General features: G+C 37.7%; 2 protein-coding genes across 2 annotated transcripts; one reads left to right on the top strand and one right to left on the bottom strand.

The window, feature by feature from the left end:
- Window positions 1–8,287: 8,287 nt before the first annotated feature.
- Window positions 8,288–10,484, bottom strand: LOC142549171 (elongator complex protein 6). The gene is made up of 5 exons (XM_075657988.1): window positions 10,067–10,484; window positions 9,773–9,836; window positions 9,207–9,415; window positions 8,956–9,102; window positions 8,288–8,666 (listed from the first exon to the last, which is right to left on the bottom strand). Exons 1-5 carry the CDS (start codon window positions 10,307–10,309, stop codon window positions 8,544–8,546), a joined length of 786 nt encoding a protein of 261 aa, XP_075514103.1. The 5' UTR covers window positions 10,310–10,484; the 3' UTR covers window positions 8,288–8,543.
- A 2,725-nt stretch (window positions 10,485–13,209) lies between these two features.
- Window positions 13,210–14,455, top strand: LOC142550063 (uncharacterized). Its single transcript, XM_075659303.1, has 2 exons — window positions 13,210–14,224; window positions 14,313–14,455. The coding sequence occupies exons 1-2, from the start codon at window positions 13,210–13,212 to the stop codon at window positions 14,453–14,455; spliced, it is 1,158 nt and encodes a 385-aa protein (XP_075515418.1).
- Window positions 14,456–20,951: the final 6,496 nt, after the last annotated feature.

The following is a 20,951-nucleotide window of genomic DNA, read 5'->3' as shown; positions in this document are numbered from 1 at the left end:
CATTTATACTCGAGACTTTTGTCAAGCGACTGGGGATCGTACCAAAGGCCATTGATTTGGGTTTCAGAGTTTCTATTCCTTTTGATGATCAGATGTTTACTTCGAGGATAGTGAAGAAATTGGAGCTTCGATTGCAGAAGAATGATATTCAGGCAGATTTGATTGTGCTACTGATGCCTGAGTTTGACATTATTCTTGTCATGGACTGACTTTCGATGAATGGAGCTTCGATAGATTTCCGACATAGTTCAGTTTCAGTGCGACTGCCCAGCGGGAAGTTCTTCGTTTTTTAGGCAGCAAGGAACCAGCAGATGTTGCACATCATTTCTTGCATCCGAGGAGAAAACTTATGAAGAGAGGCTACCAAGCATTTCTGGCGGGTATTGTGTCAGTATCAGAGCCAGTCAGTCAGAGTCTAGAGGATGTCGAGTTGGTCAGAGATTTTCCCAGTGTCTTTTCGGAGGATGTTTTAGGCATTCCAGCAGACCGAGAGGTGGACTTCTCTATTTAGCTGATGACAGGTACATTGCCGATTTCTAAGGTACCTTATCGTCATGCACCTGCAGACATGAAAGAGTTGAAGGATCAGATTCAGGATTTGCTAGATGCTGGACAAGGGTTTTATTCACCCGAGTTTTTCTCCATGGGGCGCGCCGGTATTGTTTGTGAAGAAAAAAGACGGCACCATGCGACTCTGTATCAATTATAAATAGATGAACAGGGTAAGAGTCGAAAACAAGTATCCTCTGCCTAGGATCGAAGAATTATTTGATCAGTTTCAGGGAGTATTAGTGTTTTCTAAGATAGATCGTTGATCAGGATACCACCAGCTGAAGGTGAGAGAGTCAGACGTTCACAAGACGGCTTTCAGGACGCGTTATGGGCACTATGAGTGAAGGATCGTGTGCTAGTGCCTTTGAAGGCATTTCAAACACAATATTCTCTAATGAGCTGTAGTAGCTCGTGTTCTGAGAATGTTAACACCGATGAATTAAATCGAGTTTGGTTAAAAACCAAGCGGAAGAAACTCAAAGTAATCCTTCGTAAAGAAGACTTTTAAATTAAAAAACGTTTTAACTTAAGTAAACTGAATAACTGAAAAGCAGGAGATCAGTTGTCGCTTATAACAGTTCAGTTATGGCAAGAACTGTATTGACGGATGCTCTAACTGATCAAGTCAGTTTGAAAACAACAGTTAATCAGTTAAATACACAAGATATGTTCATGGATGTTCGGAGACTTCAACTGCTTCTACGTCACCATTTCTACCACCTCGGGTAGGATGCACTAGAAGACTTTTATTTATACAACTACTTGTACAACCCACCCAGTTTAGGACTTATCCACTGCCTAACTAAACTCCTAGTCTAGACTGAAGGCAGAATCTTCCAGCCAACACTTCTTTAACGTCTATGTGAGAAAAACTACATACACAAGTTTAACGTCTTTGTGCAAGACTGGATTTGGGGTGGTTGTGAGTATGTGCGTGTGTGAGAGCTGAACAAGGATGTCCTTACACACTGAGGAAAATAAGCTTCTTAAACTAAGCTGATAACACGTTGAAGTGTCCCTCTGGGCTGGTTTGCTTCTTGAAAGCTGATAAGCATTTAGCGTGCTCTCTCTTTTCTTTTGTTTTCCACACTTCTCACTTTTGGAGTCTTCACTGATCTTCTATTTATATACGCGGAAAACTGATCGTACAATGAGACTCAATAATTGTATTCGTTGCATTTTTAATTCGTATATTGGGCTTTGTGTCTCGACTTTTACTACCCTTTAGAAACGTTTGTATTTTATGCTCTGATGCAACGTACATTATTGTCCTTTGATTGGACAATTTCTTTGTACCTTTGTATAGCTAGAAACCACTGAATGAGTTTTTCTTCATCTACAACTGAAAAATTCTTAATTGACGCTCCGAACTAGTCAGCTGAGCTGATCTTCAGTTGACTCGTTTTAACTCTCGTTCAGTTTAACAGATCAGCTGGACTTCTTCATCAGTTGAACACTCCTTCGGCTGGACAGGCTTCTGAGGTTCTCTTGCTGAACCATCTATCAACTGGACGATCAGCTGAACTGCTCATTGACGTATCAGTTCACCTAATATGATTTTTGCGATCAGTTGGGTCTTCATTTTGAGATGTAAACAACTCGTAACTGATCCTAGCTTCTGCACACTAAGGTAAATCATTAGTAACACAAAATAACAAGTTTGTTAACATCAAAATTAAGATTGCGAACTTGAAAAATTCCAACAATGAGTTTATGGTGATGCCCTTCGGACTGACTAGCGCGCCAGCAATTTTAATGGATCTCATGAATCGCGTATTTCAGCCTTATTTGGATCAGTTCGTCATAATCTTCATAAATGACATTCTGATCTATTTGAAGAGCAGATAGGAGCACAGTCAACACTTGATGACCGCGTTACAAACTTTGAAGGACAGACAGTTATATGCCAAGTTCAACAAGTGTGAGTTCTGGTTAGACATAGTGACGTTCTTGGGCCACATTATTTCCAGGGATGGAGTCGAGGTGGATCCCAACAAGGTTGAGGCAGTCAGAGATTGGCGAGTGCCTAAGAGTGTGACAGGTATCCGCAGTTTCTTGGGATTAGCTGGGTACTACAAGAAGTTTATTCAGGGCTTTTCTTCTACTGCGGTACCCATAATCGCCTTGACGAAGAAGAATGCCAAATTTATATTTGGGGATCAAAGTGTCAGGAAAGTTTTGAAAAGTTGAAGTAAACATTAACTTCAACGCCAGTTCTAGCTATGCCATCAGGGCAAGGGGAGTATGTGCTATACACGGATGCTTCGAAGATTGGTTTGTGTGCAGTTGTGATGTAGTATGACAGAGTGATATCCTATGTGTCCAGACACCTGAAGGTTCATGAGAAGAATTATCCAATTCATGACCTCGGGCTAGCAGTAGTAGTATTCGTCTTGAAGATTTGGAAACACTATCTGTATGGGGAGAAGTACAATATTTTCACATATCACAAGAGTTTGAAGTACTTCTTCACACAGAAAGAGCTGAATATGAGACAAATGAGATGGTTAGATCTGGTGAAGGACTACGACTGAGACATTAGCTACCATCCGGTAAGGCTAATGTGGTAGCCAACCCACTTAGTAGGAAGATTGCAGTGATTGCACAGTTATCTGTATAGAGGCCATTACAGGCAGAGATTTAGTGATTTGAGCTTGCAGTTTATGCCAGGGAAAATGCTCCTAATCTTTCCACCCTGGTAGTGCAGTCGACACTGAAAGACAGGATTCGAGCGGGGCAGTCATCTGATGAGCAGTTACAGAAGTGGAGGCTGAGGGATGAGTCCAAGGGATTGAGTTTGTATTTTATTGAGGACGTCATAGTCCGATATCCCGACCCGCTGTGGGTTCCTAGCAGTGATTCGCTAAAATAAGGCATTATGAGAGAAGCCCATAGCACTACATACTCTATTCACCTATGGAGTACGAAGATGTATAAGGATCTACAGTCTTTGTATTGGTGGCTGGGCATGTAGCGAGATATTTTTCATTTCATGTCTGAGTGTTTGATATGTCAGCAGGTTAAGGCAGTGCATCAGAGCCTTCAGTAAAGCTGAGACTGCTCCTTATTCCCGAGTGGAAAAAGGAGAACATCACTATGGATTTTGTAACAGGGCTACCGAGGACCATTGGAGGGTATGATTCCATTTGGGTGATAGTTGATCGGCTTACCAAATCAGCACATTTCTACTGATCAAGAAGACTTTCACCATGACCCAGTATGCAGAGCTATACATCAAAGAGATAGTCAGATTGCATAGGATTCCAATGTCTATTGTGTCAGACAGGGACCCAAGATTTACATTTGCTCTCTGGAAGAGTCTGCATCAGGCATTGGATACCAAGTTGCTATTCAGTATAGCGTTCCATCCTCACAACGATGGTCAGTTTAAGAGAGTGATTCAGATCTTGGAGGACCTACTGAGAGCTTGCGTGATCGACTTCCAGGGCAGTTGGGAGCCAAAAATACCTCTCGTAGAGTTCACATACAACAACAGTTATCAAGCATCTATCGGTATGGCTCCATAATAGGCGCTTTATGGGAGAACGTGTAGGTCACCGATCTATTGGGATGAGGTAGGGGAAAGAGCAGAGTTGGGTCCAGACATTGTCAGATAGACTGCAGAGCTAGTGGTTAAGATCCGGGACAGGATGAAGACTGCACAGAGCCGATAGAATATTTATGCTGATAAGCGGCGGAGAGATCTAGAGTTTGTAGTGGATGACCAAGTGTTTGTAAATTTTGCGCCTATGAAAGGTGTGATGAGATTTGGTAAGAGAGGCAAACTCAGCCCTACATTCATAGGACCATTCGAGATCCTCGATAGAGTTGGGACACTAGCATATAGAGTTGTGTTGCCGCCGAATCTGTCCGGAGTTCATAACGTGTTCCACGTCTCGATGCTGAGGAGGTACATGTCGAACCCTTCGCATGTGCTGAACTATGAGCCTCTGCAGCTGACGCCAAACCTGTCTTTCGAGGAAAGACCTACCCAAATTTTGACAAACAGGAGAGGAGACTCCAGAACAAGGTGATCCAGATGGTCAAAGACAAGTGACTGAATCATTCCGAGGAAGAGGCTACTTGGGAGACTGAGACGGAGATGAGGAGTCGTTACCCAGTGCTATTTGGTATATTTTAAATGTCGTGGACGAAATTCAATTTAAGAGATGGAGGAATTGTAAGGTCTAGAAAATCGAACAACGTAACCTGACTGCATGCAAATCTATGGTTTTATTAAAATGAGTATTTAAATATTTTTTAATGCATTTAATGCATGGTTAGTACATGATTGTATGACATGGTTTATTTGAATTGCATGATATAGGGCTTCTAGCAGTATTTCACGCTCGAACGAGGAACGGAAATCAGGGACAATTGAGGAAAATTATTTTATTAAATAATTAATATATGATATAATTGATATGTAAATTTCGAAAATGGACCCTTTGCAGTATTTTTACACGCCGAGCCATATTTTAAATCGATAGACGATTTTTAGCAAAATTGAGGATTTTTTTGAGGGTTCGGGCAATATGTTTGAAAACGTACCAAAACGAAATATTTTGCGAGAGTATCGTGGGGCCTAATGGGCTTGTTTTAATGGGCTTTTGAGCCTAGACCTCTATACCTTAATATTTTAAACTTAGGCCCATTATCCTATTATTTTTATCATTCTTTCACTCCCAAAACTCTAACCTTCCCCTCTCTCATTTTTGCCGCCCCTCCCCTCTCGAAAATACAGCAACAACTTGGCTTCTTTTTGCAAGAAAATTTAGTAGAAGCTTGTCTCGTCTCTTTGGTGCTCGTCCCTCGCTTCGTGGTTCGATTTTCCTTGAGCGTTTATATACTAAGGCACGTCTGATTCGCTTATTTTCTCATCGATCACATTATAATATGTATTTTGAATTGTATTTGCATGATATAGGGATATAGTGTTATGCATCGGTTTTTCTTGGTTTTATGCAAAAACGTTGGAGTTTTTTGCATGTTCTCACGCTTTGATCATGATTTGTAAGGGACTGTCATGGCTCGAGAGATAAGAGTGATCTACAACAGGTTTATCATGGATTTAGATGGAAAAAGCCGAGCTAGATCCCGTTCTTGTAGGTGGCCGATCGAGTTCCCTTGTTCTAGGTCATATGACGGCTTGATCGGGTGAAAGGGTTGAGGGCAGCGTGCATGGGCTCAGTCTGGGCCGTGGTTCAGACCCTGGTGGGTCTGTGTTGAGGTTTGGGATGGTACATGAGTTGTTGGTCCAGGGCTTGGCTTGGATCGAGTGCTTTGTGGCAAGCTAGGTCGCGGGTTAGATGTGTTCGGGTGATACCGAGTGCAGGGGCAATAGTCATGGGTTAGTACGGTCCACTCAGGTGCTTATGGGTTCATCTTGGCCCTGGGAAGGGTTGGTCTGGGTCTGGTCCAAGCTGGTTTGGTCTAGGGTCAAGAACTCGGAGGATAGATGCAATTAGGGTTCGGGCAGTTTGGTTCAGAAAATTACAGCAAGGTTAATCCGAGTTTAGAAGGTCCTAAATGGCTGGGATTTTGTTGTTTAAGGTTTGGCTGGGTGGAAATAAGTTATGGTTTAAATTTGAGAAAATTTGGTTAAGTTTCGGATTGATTCGGGTTAAAACCGGGACCCCGGTCCAAGTTTCAAAACGAATTATAGAATTTAATGCATGAGCTCGAGTAAACGTCTAGGAAATGGTTATAAGTATGTTTAAGGTGTTTTGGTAAGTATCGATGGATTCGGGTCGAAATTTTATGGTCCAAGGGTAAAATGGTCAAATATGATTTTCAGGAGCAAAATGGTTATTTTGCATCTGAGATAGGTTAGCATTCTTGGCACTGCCCTGATAACTGATAATGCATATTTAAAATGTATATGTAATTATGAATATGAATTTTTATGTAAATGCTGGAAAGTACATTGTATGCTTGGTTTTAAGAAAATGTGTGTATATGCATGAATTTTAAAAGTGATGAATACGATGACATGTTTTGAAGGAAGTGAGTTGGTTGTGACTAATACGAACACAAACACGTAATGCCAAGGCTTAGTGGACGGGTAAAGTTGTCGCTGATGTCCCCGTCGCCGGGTACCGCGATTATACGTAGATGAATCCATCGATTTAGAACTGATACAAAACTCACAACTAATGAACTGAATTCAATAAAGGAAAATAACTACGTTTATGATGATATGATTCATCATGATTTGTTATGACCTGATATATTTACGTTCATGTTTACGTTTTTAAGGATCATGAAACTTATTTTAATTATAGTATTTTTCACTGTTGCATGATATGTAATGTACTTGTTATTACGGTTCAGGTGTGTTGAGTCTTTAGATTCACTAGGTGTGATTGATGCAGATGGACAATTTGTCGATGGCGAGACTGGAAGTGACGAGGACTGTGTGGATTGGGTCTGGTGGTGCACATGAAAACCCGAGTACCTTGCATTTATTTCGCATATTATGATCATGAGCCATGGGTTTAAACAATATTTTTAAATGTTTTTGTATCTTTTTATATGTTGTGGATTTCGACAGACTTTTAGGTATTCTGTTCAAGTTCTTTTTAAAATAGTAGACTAGGAGTTTGATTAGATTTAATATTTATTCAACTGTAGTTATTTTTATTCAATGGTTGGGATGATTTTTTAAGATGCATGGTTTGACTTAGATACAGGTGTACATGTATTTTCGGCCTTAGTAAAAAAAATCTAGTAGCATTTAGTAATAGAAGTTTCAGAACGTGTGTCTGGGATAAAGAGGCCGGGGTGGGGGTTGGAAAGGAAGAAGAAGCCAGAGGAGACGATGGTGGAAGAAGGGAAGTCGGAGTAGAAGGAGAGTGAGATGTGGGTTGTCAGTGGGTGACTGAAGTTTGTGTAAGAGTGTGTATCTATGGGTTCCATTTTTCTTGATCAGGGGAATGTTAAGGGCGACAGCGACAGAGGCGTAGAGAGAAATTCGTCGGAATTCGGAGATGGAAAGAAAGGAGAAATGGAGGGTGGAAGAGTGAGTAAAAAATTCAACTGAAAATAGGGAATTAAAAAAGGGGAGTATTTTGTATTTAACTTTGGTCAACTATTTAATTAAGAATAAGACTTACTTATGTGTATTTGAATATACATAAGAATGTCATTTTCTTAATTAAATAATTTATTGAAGTTATTTTATAAATTTTCCCAAACAAGCTGGAGGGAAAAGAAAAAGATCTCCACTTTTAACGACAAATAGTTGTACAGAATTTTAGGAAGATGTTAGTTTATTTACATTCTATTTTATACACAGATTTTACTCGTAATGTTATATACAATGGGGAAAATATAATATTTAAGTCAGATTTGTTTTATCCAAAATAATAAATTATGTAAAATTTAAAAAAATTTAAAGTAAAAACAACTGTGTACCAGCATCTTAGTTAATGTTGTATGGAGCGAGAAAATAAAATTTTTAAGGCAATACAATTTTTTTTTTTTTTTTTTGAGGAGATTTAAGGCAATAATTGATTGCTTGAGATGGAACCCAAACTGTTTCGAGGTGAGATCCATCCCAACAAAGCCATTTCTCTTCCTTGTATACTAAAACATTCCACCATGAATCTCGAAACAACTTAGGAGCAGACGAATCCATTTCAGTTGGTTTCTGATTTCGGTTTACAAATTTTTTTTTGGCAGGATTAGTCCATCTCCCATACAACGGATTGGTGAGAGACTAAAACTTGTGGTATAGCACAACCACCGTATGTAATAATCATCAACAGATCAAATTTCAATGGTTTCAATACATCAATTATCCATCCTAATAGCTAACTCTACTCATGTCGTGCCTAATACTATATATTTTTCCTTAAAAAAATGTACCCATGGTAAGATTATATACTTCAATTTTTCTAAACGTACGAGCACCAATAATGGATAATAGTAATATGAAAAGATTACAAAAGCCAAGTTATCACATTGGCTTTACTTGGAAACTCGCTTATTCAAGTCCGGTTTCCAGGATAGAAGTATTCAGCACCGCTATCTTTGATTCTGAACTGGAAATTAGAAACCTTGTTCCTTAACGTGCCAGAGATGTCACCAACTCCTTTGTTTGAAACAGTCAACTGCCAACGAACAACATTAAGCTCCATTGACCAAAAATGAAGTATAAAGTAGAAACAATTCAACCAATCTCGTAGATGACAACAAAGTGGAATATCCAAAACTAATGTTATAAGTGTAAGTTGGGAAGATAAGATGGATTTAAAGAATTTGAGTTTAACAATTGTAAAATAAGTAAATGTGAGAACCATTAATAGTTAAAACAGAAGCTACTTTTTAAGGTACTGACTTCTGTGTTTTATCTTCCACCAAGTAACTGGTGTATATTTCCTCGTGTTTAGGCAAACATACCTGTCCATGAACATCACTTGCTAGACCTGTAGCTAAAGGTTCGGCTTTAATCACCACATCTGCCAGGTATTCCAATTGTGAAAGCAGAGTGGGTCTATTCGCTGTTGAGTACACATCCTCGTGGTTAAGCATAACAAGAGAACAACTCTATTAAAGAACAAAAGATTAAAAAAAAATTTCATCAACATCAAACATGTAAAGAGATCAAACCTATACAATAAAGAGAAAGACGACAAGATACAGAGACTTACAAATTGAGTAGTTAAACTGTAACAATAATGCAAAAAATTTCGGACAAGATTTGATGAGCCATCGGCATCAATTTCCATCAGAGAGACATCATCAATCATTAACGTTATGTTTTGCAAGCCTTCAGATGTTTGACAAACTTCTATTGCTTTATGAACTTCTCCATACAGCTCAAGAAGTAAATCCTCCCTCGTCTTCCCTTTGTCTCTATCTAATAGCAATAGCAACATAGGTTTTTTCATCATTACAATTCAGGAAGAAACACAATTAATTTTGTTAGCAATACGCAAGTTAAAAAAAATCTAGTATAGGAGAAAATAACATGGTCACTAAGGAAATAAAATATCATCGAGAGCACTGAGCAAAGTAGAATCGGTCGGGTAAATTTTAGTTTAGTTCACTTGCATTTCTAGAAACCTAAATGATATTACACATTTTCGAATGGGATGCAGCACCATCTCGTCCCAAATTGAGAGGTAGAAAATACCTTAATTAAAAACAATGTGTCGTAAAGCCATATTTTAAAAATATCCAAAAGCATAGTAACGAAACTGCGTGGTGTTCTCACCTAGACGCTGCACATCAAAGAACAACAATCTTTTCTTCTCCCTTTGGACGACTAAGTTACATCCCTGTCAAACCAACGATTTCATTTGCTTCAGAAGTACGAAAACAAGATATCTTAATTACTCACTAAAATAAACGTAAGAATAAAAAATTACTTACTAAACAAACGCAAATTCACTAACTCTTTTCGCACATTGATCGGGTCGTTGTCCAAAGAATTAATCTCGGTATCAATAAATCCAAGCCTATGAAAAAGTAAACGATTTGAATTGAGCAGCAAAGAGGGAAAAGGTACCATTTTGCGAAGAATACGGTCGTAGTGAGAGAATGGCCGGGAGAACGAGAGGAAAATAACTACATGCGAGGATTGCGGCGCTAGGGAGCGCTTCAGTAAGTGGTGGAGCACGAATTCTCCGCTGGTATCCACGCAATCCTCCACGATGATCAATCTATTGCCGCCACCGCCGGATAACACTTTTGAATCGTGTGGGAAGCCCAGGGCCTCATCTAGAAGGTTTGACAATGGATTATTCGTCATAGTAACACAGTCGAACGCTGATTTTCGTTCTTGCTGATTTAGGGCAAATTCATTTCAAATAAAAGTCCTCACAGAAATTTATTTTCGTCAATAGCCTTTTTTAATTAAATATAATTTGTAAATTTTAAGTTTTGGGCCAATTGAAAAAAACTCACAAAAGAAAAATTCCAGAAACGTGAAAACGTGATCTCCTCCTTTTTGAGACCATAACCAACAACTTGCTCTCCCTTTTCTTCTCGATGTCCAATTCATTGTTGTCTATCATCCTAAATATCTACATTTCCTCCGTCAAAAGAAATATAAATTTGAATCATAATTTATTGAGATTCATATTATCCTGGTCTTCATATAATAAATGTTTTCATTTATAAAAGTTGATTGGAAGATCAATATAAAGTATTTTATTTTGGTTGTTTATTTATATATATATGTATTGTATATGTGTGTATATATGTGTATTGTTGTTGGTTACTTTTAGTGTGACAGTATCCAGTCATGAAATCAATCGGTTGAATGGTTCTTTATTTCTCAATTTATAAATAGGTCTTTTATACAAAATGTGATCGATCAGTTCGTTAGTTTGTCATTCGGTAAGTCGGTCGATTAAATATATCATATTTCTTTCTCAATTGATAATTCGTTTGTTTGGATAGCATGTCACTCAGTCAGTTGGTTAGTTTATTAGTCGGTAAATTGTTCACCAAGTGATACTCACGGGAAATTTAGGGTCCGGTTCCAGCAAGTGTCACTAGTCCAGAAGCAGGTTTTGAAATTACCCTGAGCCTGAAATCACAAATAAGATCGTTAGGAAGGGGCCAGGAGGGTGTCCTGGCATAGACCCTCCGACGCTCAAGTCAGAGACTGGGGATATATGGGGGGAGCAGCTATGGGCGCTGCTGAAAACAATATAGTGAATAATCTAACTGAACAATCAAACCTGGTATTTATAGGAAGATACCTGGGCCCTTGATGGGCTTTTCTTCCATTTGGGCTAGTGATGAGCCAAGAGTATTGGGCCCATCCATGTCTTCCATCTGGGCTAGGGATGGGCCAAGGGTAGTGGGCCCATCCATGTCTTCCATCTGGGCTAAGCCCATCCATGTGGTATCAACCAAGATACTATCTGATACTCACGGGAAATTTAGGGTCCGATTCCAGCAAGTGTCACTAGTCCAGACGCAGGTTTTGAAATTACCCTGAGCCTGAAATCACAAATAAGATCGTTAGGAGGGGGCCGAGAGGGTGTCCTGGCGTAGCCTCTCTGACGCTCAAGTCAGAGACTGAGGATATATGGGGGGAGCAGCTAAGGGCGCTGCTGAAAACAATATAGTCAATGAATCAACCGTACGCTCAAACCTGGTATTTATAGGAGAATACCTGGGCCCTGATGGGCTTCCCACCCAAATGTGGTCTGGGCCTCCAAGATGTAATCCGGGCCTAGGAGAATGTGGTCTGGGCCTCCAAGATGTAATCCGGGCCTAGGAGGCCCACGGGGTATCACTATCTAGTATCTATTTCTCAATTGATAAATAGGTTGGTTGGACAATATATCACTCAAACAATTGGTTAGTTTATTATATATATTTCTCAATTGATATATTGTTCGGTTGGATAATATTTCAGTCATTCAGTTGGTTAGTTTATCGGTTAATTGGTCAGTCAATTTTTCTTTCAAGAGTGTTTATGCCATGAAAGTATATTCATTTTGTAACTGAATATATGTATTTAAGGGGATAATACCCATTTTCGTCCTTTTCGTTAACCGCTTTTCCCATTTCAGTCCCTCATGATTTTTGACTGCTTAAATAATCCTTCATGTTTTCAAAATATTCCCGAATTGGTCCCTACCGTTATCTTGACGTTAAGATTAACGTTGACTCCTTTACCTTTTACTCCCAAACTCTACAAGAACCCTAATCCCCAAATTAGACGTATGAAGAAAAGGGAAAGGCGAACTCGAAGAAAGGGAAGGGCGAACTCGAAGAAACACCACCGATTTCTTTTTTGAAATTACAGTTTGGTATATTTGCTAAAGTGGAAGTCGGTAATGGCTAAAAGAAGTATAATGTCTCTTGAATTCACCCCGAATTATGGTAATGTTTCTCTTATTTAATGTGCTGAATTTGAGGAAAAATGTTTTGAGATTTATCACATTTACTTATGTTACTCTTATGCATTTTAGGCTGGATGCGAGAACCCCCTCTTGTTACAATTAAATTGTACTACAATGGTTCAATGGACAGCAATCGCAAGAGGAAAACGTACAAAGGTGGGAGTACTGAATACTTTGATTTTGTGGATATGGATAAGATAGGCTTGATTGAACTCTGGGGTTATGCTGAGCAAGTAGGATGCGTGGAGAAAGATAAGTTCAGATTTTGGCACAAAATCGGTAAATCTTTGAGCAATGGTAGATATTTGGAAAGTGATGCTGATGTGGTTCAAATTAGGAACCACGTCCCCAAAAACTTTGAAGTGAAAATTTATATTGAACATGATGAATTTGTTTCAATAAATGAGATAGATGCATCTGGTGTTTTAAAGAAACAAAAAGAAGTTGAACCGAAAACAACGGTTGGAATCACTGATGAAGATGAGGCAGAATTTTATGATGGTGAGTTTGATTTCGATGAAGATGATAATATTAGGGGAGAAGGGGGAAATATAGTCATGATGGTGATATTTCCAATGATTTGTTTGAGAGAATGCAAAGTGATGAAGGAGATGATGATTGTGCAGAAAATGATAAGTTAGAGAGTGCATTTGATTCTCAAGAGGAAGATTCACAAAAATTCGAAATGTATGCCTACTCTGAAAATCCTGATTAGAAGCTTGGTATGATATTTAATTCAAAAAAAGAGGCAAAGTTTGCTATAGAAAGTCATTGTATCAGACGAGGGATGGTAGTGAACTTTGTCAAGAATGATAAAAGTAGGCTTCGAGGTGTGTGCAAAAATGAAGGACGTGAATTGGTTATTCATGTATCACCAGTGAATAAGGACAGTTGTTGGCAGATAAAGACATTTAAACCTGAGCACAAAAACTGCTATTGGAATGTTAAGAACAAAAACATCAAGTCAAGCTGGTTAGGTGAAACTTTTGTGAGTAAATTGAAATCAAATCCTAAGTTAGGTACCAGAGAGTTCCGAGAAGAGGTTAAATCTACTTTGAATGTATCCCTCATATATAAACAAGCTTATTTGGGTCGGAAAAAAGCATTAAAGCTAGTTGATGGCAGCATAGTGGAACAATTTAGCCAAATAAGAAATTACTGTGCTGAACTAAGAAGGTCCGATGAAGGTGCATCTGTGATTCTGAAACTGACTGATGGAGATGATGCGCCAAAATTTCAGAGGCTGTATGTGTGCTTCTCGGCCTGTAAACAAGGTTTTAAGGAGTCTTGTAGACCTGTGGTTGGAGTGGATGGATGTTTTTTGAAAACCAATATTGGTGGGCAGTTGTTGACAGCAGTTGGCCTAGATCCAAATAACAACATTTTTCCTATTGCTTATGCATTGGTGGAAGGAGAGACAAAGGATAGTTGGATGTGGTTTCTGCAGTTGTTGAATAACGATATTGGCTTTGAGAATGAAGATGGTTGGACCTTCATGTCTGATAAGCAAAAAGGCTTGATTCCTGCCTTTGAGAATTTGTTTCCAAATGCCGAAAATAGATTTTGTGTTAGGCATCTATACACCAACATGAAACACGATGGTTTCAGAGGTGCGGGGATTAAAAATGCTCTTTGGGCTGCGGCTAGGGCAACAAGAGTTGAAGAGTTCAAAAGGCGGATGGAAGACTTGAAGAAGATCAATCATGATGCCTATATCTGGTTGAGCAAAAATCCTGAACAACACTGGTCCAAGGCATACTTCAGCACAATTCCAAAATGTGATATACTTCTTAACAACATGTGTGAGTGTTTCAACAGCATGATTTTAGATGCAAGAGAAAAACCAATCATTTCAATGTTTGAAACATTAAGAAATTTGTTAATGGTTAGGTTTCAAACGAACAGAGAAAAAGGCCGAGAAATGGGATGGTGTGATGTGTCCAAAAATTAAAGTTGTGTTGGCAAAGAATAGCAAGGAACCAGCTGTGTTTAGTCCTTTGATGGCTGATGAGACACATTTTCAGATCACATGATTACACCAGCAGCACTCTGTTGACCTGTGTAGGATGACTTGCAGTTGTAGGAAATGGGATTTGACTGGAATTCCATGTGCACATGCTGTTTGTGCTATTTGGTGTAAGCAAGAGAACCCCGAGGCTTATGTACATCGTTTTTACGGTGTTTTGAAATACAAGCAGTGTTACTCGCGCTCCATCATGCCCATTAATGGACCAGCCCTGTGGCCTGAATGCCAGTTAACTCCTCCATTACCACCAATCTATAAAGAAAAAGTTGGTAGGCCAGCTAAGTTGAGAAGGCGACAACCTGATGAAGTTCCTGCTTCAAGACAATCAAAGTTGAAAGGTGTGAAACGAAACAACAAGTGTCGGACATGTGGTGGGTTTGGACACAATCAAAGGAGTTGCAATATAACCAAAGCAAGTGGTTTAGATAAGCCAACACAAGAAAACAATGAAATGGACAGAGGTCAAATTCAAACACCGCAAAATTACAATGAAATGGATATAGGTGATGTTCTGGAGTTACTTTTATGATATTGAAGTTTCGTATTTTAATTTTTATCTAAATAATATTGAGCATTTAATCGGTGACATTGAATTTGCACCACAAACATGCAATGAAGCCGAGTTTGTTGCGACTGGACAAGGCAACACAACGTCAAATGAAAGCGAAAGATTCATTTCCAATAAAACTGTTGAACGTGCTGAAGCAGCATTCAAAAAAAGGAAAAAATTACAGGTTATAAATTACTTGTTGTGTATTTATGTTTATTTTAAGTGACAATAATTTATGTAAAAGTTTTTGGATTTAAATGTTTATTTTCAGGTAGTACGACAACGAGCAAGTGGAGTAACAATTACTGGCAGCTCTAACAGGATCTCATCAGTTAATGTAAGTGCAAATAAACCTTTTACATTTATTTTCGTGAGTTGGATATGTTTGAGTTTATTTATCTTTTTTTCAGGTCGATAAAGTACTCAACAAACAAACACATGTTATTGTGAAAGGCGGAAGGAACTTCGTAACTGTGTCTAGTTTGAGAGCTTCATTGGATGATCAAAGGAAAAAACACCGACAGAATCAAATGGATGTCGTTCAATGAAAGATGCCGCAAAGGAAAAGGGTACTGGATCATCATCAAAATCTTGAAAGCACTGGATCATCATCAAAATCTAGGATGGTTTTGGAACAAGTGGTTGATGACATGTTATCTTGTTTTATTGGATTCTACATTTTATGGAAGTAGTGGTTGTGGATATGTTATTTATTTTTTGTTGGATTTTAATGGTTGTGGAAGTAAATGTTGTAGTTTTGAAAATCTCTTCATTTTAATGGTGCTGGTATTTGAATTGAGAAATCTCTTAATGGTGTTGGTTGTGCTGATCCAACATTTTAATGGTGTTGGTTGTGCTGGCATTTGAATTGACACTGCTATTCGTAATAGTGCTGGTACTCATACATCTAAAATTTGGACACAAATAATTAACAATCACAGTTGCAAACACAAGATGAATATTATACATCTTACTCAAGTCATTGTTGAAGACAGATTGTTGCATTGTTAATTCAAATCCCATAATATATAAAAGAAACTTCAGTGTTTACACAAGAGCAGGATAATCGAAAATGATACAAACACATGCATCACTAGCTGTGCCTCACTAGCTGCGCCACCAACAGAAGCAACAACAACTCTATTTATCTTCACCAAGGTGTAGAGACTGTAGTATTTCTTTGAGCTCTTAAGACAACTCTTCCATTTTCAATGCATTTTTTCGATTCTCACGTTCTAATTCCATTTGAGCCTCCACTAATTGGGCTATTCTTTCATACTCTTTCGGTTTTCCGCTCGAACTTGCATCACATATTGAACTTGAACATTTTGCCTCGTAAGAGTTAAAAGTAGCAGCTCCACCAGATTGTTTTTTCATGTACTCATCAAAAGATTTCAGTGCCTCTTCTCTACTCCAATAGGATTTGTGAGAAGCTCCACTGTATTTATTCACTTGAAGTTGAGCCTCCTCCCAATTCTCGTAAACACCGGGTTTTCGTCCAACAAATACAACATATGTTTTCCTCTACATTAAATAAGAAATTTCTCAAAAGTAAAAAAAAAAATGCATAAAGTAAACATGAAAATCACGTAAGCAAATCACAGAGAAAGTTACACAATACAAACTAAATTTGTAATAAAATAATAATGCTACTACTCTGTTCAAAAATTTTGATAAACCACCTTCGAAATTAGAAAAATATCCTAACAAATATCCTAAAATTTTTGATAAACCACCTTCGAGTTGGTCTCCATCATTATCCTAAAAATTTACCAAAATATTGATAAACCACATTCGAAATTTAAATTCGAAAATATTGAGATACAATATATACATACATATTTCATTTCAAAATTACATAAAAGTTCACAAAATACGAATGCTACTGACATAATAATCGAGAAGCTACAACAAAATCATGGAAAATAATTAAAAGCCTTTACCATGGCAGATGTTGTAATGGAATCAATGAATCTGGAATTGCTACATTTTCTTCGAGTTCGACATTCCCTTTCCTTCCATCGTTTGATTTGGGGATTAGGGTTCTTGTACAGGTGGGGGAGTAATTTTGAAAAGAAATACTCGACTGACTGCCTTCATAAACAAATGATCATGTGAGTGGCACGTGATATGAGTCAACGTTAATCTTAACGTCAGGATAACGGTAGGGACCAATTCGGGAATATTTTGAAAACATGAAGGATTATTTAAGCAGTCAAAAATCATGAGGGACTGAAATGGGAAAAACGGTTAACGAAAAGGACGAAAATGGGTATTAACCCTGTATTTAAGTATTTCGAAATTGGAGATAGGCAATCCTAGACATATCTATATAAGTAGCTCACTGGGCAATGACAACATATATGCATTTTGGTGATTTGAGTGTTAGACTTTTGCTTTATGTTGAAATCATTAAAAAAATGTGGCATTAGAACAAGTACTAAAAAATGACAATGTCCGAGATGTTGAAGTATGTGAAGATTTTAATAATGAGAGTTTTGAGGATTGTGAAACTAAAGTTAATGGTGGTCAGGAAAGAACATGTGATGTATGTTTTGATAGAGTGTTTTTTGATAATGATTTTGACGATGATATAGCAGAGTATGAAAATGTGGTCAATGAAATACGAGAGTTTGAAAATGCGGTGGACGTAATAGCCGAGCATGAAATTGTTGTGGATCAGATAACCATGTTGATGAGCTTATATTGTCTAAAACACAAAACATATAATTTGAATTTTGTCATCCAAAAAAAAATATGCACGATTCTACTTTATTGGATACTGTGCTGGATTGTGAAGGTAATATGACTTACTCTTTTAATGATTCGTCAAATTTACTCACTGGTCAAGAGTTTGAGAGCAAGAAAGAATTCTAGAAGGAGTTGATTAAAATATTTTTAAATGTCTCATTTGAGATGAATGTTGTGAAATCAACAAAAAAAAAATTAATGTCGTTGGATGCATCACAGAGTTGCAGCTGGTAAGTACGTGAAATACGAATAAAGAAGTCATATCGGTTCTCAACATGTACTTATTGTACTACACATACTTGTGATCTCACTTATGAGAGTCGACAAGCAACTTTACCTTTACAGCAAATATTTTGGTTGGAAATTTTAAAATGATAATTAAGCATGCCAAAACTAAAATTCATAATTACGATGATGCTAAATAGAGGTGTTTATTAGTTATTTTATAGCAGGGAAGGAAAACAACTTGCTTTGAATATATTTTGTGGTAGTCTTGAAGAGAGATATAGAATTATGCTTGCATATTTGCACAAAATTAAGAAAGTGAATAAAAATGTTCGAAAACTGATTTGGTGACAGATTCAATAGGTAGATTTTTTATAATTATGTTTTTATCATATAGGGCATGCATTACTGGATTTCATAGAATGAGAAATATTATTATATCTATTGATGAAAAATTTAAAAAGTGCAAATATAGATGTTGTTTTCTTGTTAATATGACTCAAGATGTTTACTTTCATCAATATCTTATAGCATGGGCCATAGTTGATTCTGAAAACGACGATTCATGAGCTTGGTTTTTGCATAAGTTGAAAGAATTTATTCATGATGATCCAAATTTTATAATCATTTATGATAGACATATATCTATTATTATTGTTGTTCGTAGTGTATATGAGCATCCACCACGTGCACATTGTTCTTGGCATTTTTCACAGAACCTTGAAAGAGTATCCAGCAGCATGGGTGTGATAGATTGATTTATTAAAACGACATATGCATACAAAATGTCCAAATTTGATGACTTGTACTAATGTTTGAAAGAATGAAATCCTAACATTGCATCGAATCTTGAAATTCATTTATCTCCCAAAAATGTTCTAGAGCTCATTTCCTTAGCACTTGATACAATATAATGATGACAAACGGGGTGGAGTCAATAAATGCTAAACTGAAGACTGAAAGAGAGATGCATGTTGCAGCACTATCGGATGCAATTCAGAAATTAGTTTCAAGTTGGATCAACATATTGGTCCCACGTGCGGTAATTTGAGATAATAAATATGAAAGTAAAGAATAAACTGGACACCAAGATTTACGTGAAAAACCCCTAAAAATATTAGGGTAAAAACCACGGGTAAGATGAAAAGATTTCCACTATAATATTTTATGGTGTACAACTCACTCACTGTGTTTCCAAAGAGAACACACTCTCTTAATACAAGATAATAAAACACCTCACAAATATTATATAACTAAGCACTCAAATGCTTATAAAATGAGAGAAAACTCGAAGAATGGATGATTTCAAAATGCAAGGGGGAGTTCTATTTATAATCGAATTTTGAGGTGTGAAACCACGTGCATTTGTTAAATTGCGTATGAAATTTCCTTCCTTCTGCAACTTTTCAATGCAGCCTGCAAAATACGACCCATCATTTCCTCAAATTAATCATCACAGGAAATGCACCCAAACTTTAATTGAAGATCTGGAAAGCGTCTAATTTCTTCTTGATTGGATACACCCAACATCTTCTAGGGACACAACCGGTGCTTGCCAAACATCTAAGTGAATCGGCTCCTATATGCTTTTGCTTTTGGTAATAGAAGTGTCAAACTTTAATCTGTGTTGTTTACTAGTAACAAAGTGCTCACAAAAGGGTAACGACAATTTTGTAAGTCATGACAGCAGCTTTCGTTCTGAGAGAATTTTCAACCATCGTTCTGACATTTGCCCAAGCTTTCTATGCCATAACACTGTTAATTCTTCTCCTGAACCAATTGATGCAACAACTAGTTCTGCCTCTTTGTGTGTTTCTCCCAAAGGTAAATACAAATTTGCAGCAACTTTTTCCGCCTTCATAACCACAAGCGCACCCTTCACAATTTTCATGAACCGATTCTCGATACGGGTTTTGCACCCGATGTCATCCAATTGCCCCCACAAAACTTTCACATGTCGTATCTCTTGTATGGTGCGAATGTTGTCATAAAATATTTTAAATTTGATAGTACCGACCTCAGGTATTTCCAATGCATGATCATTTCCCATGAATACCTATCCTCCTGAGACTGGTTCATAATGATCAAACCATTCTATCCGAGACTTCATGTGCCACGTCGCTCTTGAATCCATAATCCATGTGTCACAAAATTTGTGCCTGCATTCTGCAACTGTTGCTGCTTCGCTGAATAATATTTCACCACCGCCTGACGTACTAGCCACATTTTCTTGAGAATTTTTTTCGATACTCGTACAATTTTTCTTGAAGTACCCTTTACCACCACATTTAAAGCAGCAAATATTTTTTTTTCTTACTTCTTGACTTTGATCTACCTCGCCTTTGGCTCCCACTGGAGTCACGGTCCATAAATCTTCCTTTTATCATCGGCAAAGCCTCTGCCTGCTTCAAAGTTACCAAACTATCTTCCTTATTCTTGCGCCGTCTTTCTTCACCGAGAATCGCAGTTAAGACATCGTCGAATTTTAGAAAGTCCATAAGAATATTGTTGGTTATGTTGATGAAAAGTTGATTATATTAATTTGGTAAACTTTGAAGTAAAAGCTCCGCAGGGTTCATTTTCTCCTATTTTATGTCCCATGGAAGTGAGTTGGGCAAAAAATATATTTAGTGTGTTCATATGGTCGGTCATTGATGAGGATTCCGTCATCCGAAGAGTATAAAACCTTCTCTTTAGGAAAATCATATTGTGTAACGACTTGAACTCGTACATCTTTGTCAGAGTATCCCAGATAACTTTTGTTGTTTTTATCTCAGAGATACTTGACAATACTTCGTCTGCTATAGTCAAGTGTAAATTTGCAACAACATTATCATTCATCTCATTCCACTTTCCATCATCTGTAATTTCCACCGGTCTATCTCCAATAGCCGCCAAGAAAATAGTACATTGGACTGGTAATTCAAAACCTTATGCTAGCTCTGCTTCCGCAGGGCAAACTGCCGAATCCTTTGTC

This window comes from Primulina tabacum, chromosome 6 (genome assembly GCF_025594145.1).
Source record: "Primulina tabacum isolate GXHZ01 chromosome 6, ASM2559414v2, whole genome shotgun sequence".
Taxonomy (NCBI): Eukaryota; Viridiplantae; Streptophyta; class Magnoliopsida; order Lamiales; family Gesneriaceae; genus Primulina; species Primulina tabacum.
The sequence above is the reverse complement of the archived record's forward strand: the minus strand, read 5'-3'. Positions and strand labels throughout refer to the sequence as shown.

Bases quoted from the DNA above. Each gene is read 5' to 3' on its own strand.
- LOC142549171 (XM_075657988.1), bottom strand. From the start codon at position 10,309: ATGACGAATAATCCATTGTCAAACCTTCTAGATGAGGCCCTGGGCTTC. The intron at 9,416-9,772 runs GTGAGAACACCA...TATTGCTATTAG, and splicing joins CTTTGATGTGCAGCGTCTAG to ATAGAGACAAAGGGAAGACG. The intron at 8,667-8,955 runs GTATGTTTGCCT...GTTCGTTGGCAG, and splicing joins CAAGTGATGTTCATGGACAG to TTGACTGTTTCAAACAAAGG.
- LOC142550063 (XM_075659303.1), top strand. From the start codon at position 13,210: ATGGTAGTGAACTTTGTCAAGAATGATAAAAGTAGGCTTCGAGGTGTG. The intron at 14,225-14,312 runs GTGAGTGTTTCA...GTTAATGGTTAG, and splicing joins TATACTTCTTAACAACATGT to GTTTCAAACGAACAGAGAAA.